The following is a 3,601-nucleotide window of genomic DNA, read 5'->3' as shown; positions in this document are numbered from 1 at the left end:
CAATTTATTGTGATCTACCAACACACGGATTTTCGACACTATCGTTTATTATTTTAAGTATAAATATAGTAATAGTTGGTATGTGTATAATACAGAATAAATAATATAATGACCGAAAATATCAATATTTATCTATCCTTGTTTATCGTGTCCAGGAATTTTTGATACCACTTGCAGGATCTACGGTATCATACAGCGTCGAAATACATTTTTTTATGTTTATGGGATTACGACACAGTCCTGTGTGTGTTACATTATTATTTTAGACATATGAATAAAATTTTCAGCTCTAGAGAAACATAGCTTTGAAGAAAGAAAAGAAATAAACTAAATACAGATATTTTCTGTATAAATTTTGTACGCTAGAGCCGAATTATCGTGATAAGTTCGAGATCCTGTCATCTAACTGTCATTCGGCCTGTCAAAAATCTTTCAATTGCACGCAAAAAGCTGTAATTCTCAGAATACTTAAAAGAATGAAAGGCCAATTTGTGACGAGTTATCAACGCGGTTCGAAATTCTGTCAGGGTTGTTTCAAATGTTAGAACATATATTTAAAAAGCAAAACTTAAATAACTAATGGTATTGTAATAATAATTGCAATGATATAATGACAATTGCGGTAAAAATTTCTTGCAATGTAGAATCGAATGTAATAGAATATGATTTTGTCGAACATCACGCAGCGCGATAACGACAGTTTCAAAATACAGAAACAATTTTATTTCCTTAACTATTCGAGGCAATTAGTTTTTTTAATTTCTTCGATATCGCGGATTGTATCAATGCGGATATTTCGATCATATCATGATACATACATACGTACTTTGATAATACCGGTCAATTGAGATATCGCCACTCTCAAAATTTCAAGGTCTCGATAATGAAAGATAACATCAAATTCAACGGACTTGGCACCACAGGTATATTCATAATTTCGATAAAAAGTTCCGCTTTTAGTTGTTTATGGTGGTAATAATTTTATTTTTGTAGTTTAAGTTACAAAAAACGCAGCGCTTTTTGAAAGAAAAACTCTGCGCAACGCTTCTCTTTCCTCGCTTATCAGAACAAGAATAAAAAATCAATAATTCGGTATTTAAAGTTACCCATAAGCATTTAATTTAAAAAGCTGTAAAAACCCTTTCGGTAAGAATAATATAACACTATGTATGTTGAATTATAACTACAGTCAACGCACAATTCTAATGTTTCTGCAGTTATTGTCTTCCTAGCCCTAGCGAACATCTCGGCGCACCAATTAAACTGCGAATCCTCTCATGCTATGGTATTTTCATACCGCGAAAAGATTAATGATAAAATATTTTTTCGCAATCGCTATCTAATCAAAAGTTGCCTTGACATCGTAACTAATCCATTTTATTCCCACATTCAAATTATCTCTTTTTATCTATAATAAGTATAAGTTATGATATGATGAAATCTCTCGATAAAATCAAATTTAACGACCCGAAATTAAATCCTCGATATCGGGGGAGTCCTAATTTCCTTACATCACGTATACAGTTCGTAAAACTTATCAATTCGTAACTGATTATACTCACACAAACATATTTCACATTTGGTGGCCCAAACGGGGAACAATTACTCTGCAGGCAACAATTCTTTTGTCTGATAATTCGTATAAATTCTCTCTTCCGGACTTCAGGGAAGAATATATTTTTCCAAGACTAGCAGTTATAAGGGACATTTTCTATAGCTGAAAGCCCCGGAAATTCAAAAGCTCTGCACAAAAAATTATAGTAAATTTTATAATTTAAAACTAGTCAAAATATATGTATAACAAAATCAATAAGTATGATAAAATACTTTTATTCTTTTTAATGTTCTTATTATAGATATATAATATTTAATAACTTTGCGAAATTAAAGAAATAAAACGAAAAAAATTTGTATATATTACATGTATAAATATATGCATATATAGTTATACATAAATTTATATTCTTAATAAAATATTTATAAACTAAAATATTATTACTTATATGCGCCATGTATATATATATATATATATATATATATATATATATATATATGTTACTTTATTTATTATAACTTGGTGATGAATTATACATTTATTAATTTTTTTATTTTTTTTTTTGGATTTGTACGAATTTATATACTGTGAGAATCCGCGAGAATTTTGTATCTAGGGTTCCAAAAAAAATAAATACGGCTCTGTTTTTAACAGATATGATAATCTGTCCTTGTGTCTTATGATAACGTGATTATAAAAGCCGACGTGCTTTAATTATTTAGTCAGTCATGTATTCAACTGACTAATTAGTGAGGTGTTAACTGGATATTTATATATATATATTTTATACATACAATACGAAATTTGTCTTCTCTTTAAGAACCAATAGGTGACAGGCGATGAGGGGTGAGTAACACATTTTTATAATAAAAACTGTAATCTCTGGTGGAAGAATATCTAAAAAATTTCCATATTATTAATCAGAATTTCTATAAAAATTTTCATATTTTCTCAGAATACTCAGAATTTTTCAGATTTTTTAAATACGAATTGGAACGTTTTCAGAAAAACCCAGAATAAATAAGAATAAAATATTTTTCGCTAATATATATCTTTGCAGAAATCTGAATAAATGTAAGAAAATCTGTGCACTTTATAAAAAATTTTCATACATACGGATACTGAAATATTCCAAAAATCTTCATCCAATTATTTCTGAAAGTATCTAAGAAATTTCATATATTTTTTCAGAATTTGTCATATGTATCAATTCTTGTAAAATTTCTGAGAAATTTTTTCACCATCAGGGATAATAAAATCACCGAGAGATACTTATATTATACATATATTATGATGAGATCATTTCGTATCCAAGCAGAACAGGGGGTGATAATGATGTCAAAGTGACGTTGAAGTGGCGTTAAAGTAATGTTTAATAATCATTTTGGAACCATTTTGACGTCATCATGATTTTTTACTCTGCTTGAGTAAATTCAAATTTATATACACAAATAATTGACATTTTATCAATTACAATAATAGTTGATCAAATTTTAATCGGGCTGTTTTCTGTTCGATACAGGGAAATACCTAATCGCCATCGCCTTCTTGGCATGTTGGACCGTGATCACCGCGAGTAAAGTACCGGATATCTTTAAGATTGAAAACGACCAATGTCCGCCAGTAGACACTTGCCCGCCAAAATTAATATCTCACGAAACGGATTGTGCTAAGTATTACGAATGCAAATACGGACAGAGGCAATTGCGCTCGTGTGCGGCTAATCTGTTCTTCAGTAAAAAATGGAGTGGTTGTGTCGATCGGGCGATTTCGGATTGTCCACGCCAGGAGGAACAATGTCCACCTGTAGACACTTGCCCGCCAAAATTAATATCTCACGCGGATTGTGATAAGTATTACGAATGCAAATACGGACAGAAGCAATTGCGCTTCTGTGCGGCTGGTCTGTACTTCAGTAAAGGATGGCGTGGTTGCGTCAGTCGGGAGATTTCGGATTGTCCTGTAACCCCACGCCCGACCCCCCCGACCCCGCCACCGACCCCCCCGACCCCGCCGCCAACCCGTCCGACCGCACCACCAACCCCA

General features: G+C 32.0%; 1 protein-coding gene across 1 annotated transcript in view; it reads left to right on the top strand.

Annotated features, from left to right (window-relative positions):
- Positions 1-3,601, top strand: part of LOC112462033 — a 12,701-nt gene that overhangs the window by 6,061 nt on the left and 3,039 nt on the right. Inside the window, exon 2 of the mRNA XM_025027553.1 lies at positions 3,078-3,517. Coding sequence (XP_024883321.1) covers positions 3,078-3,517 — 440 coding nt within the window. The remainder of the gene's footprint in view (positions 1-3,077; positions 3,518-3,601) is intronic.

This window comes from Temnothorax curvispinosus, unplaced genomic scaffold, assembly GCF_003070985.1.
Source record: "Temnothorax curvispinosus isolate PA1 unplaced genomic scaffold, ASM307098v1 QBEX01011959.1, whole genome shotgun sequence".
In the NCBI taxonomy this organism is placed as follows: Eukaryota; Metazoa; Arthropoda; class Insecta; order Hymenoptera; family Formicidae; genus Temnothorax; species Temnothorax curvispinosus.
The sequence above is the reverse complement of the archived record's forward strand: the minus strand, read 5'-3'. Positions and strand labels throughout refer to the sequence as shown.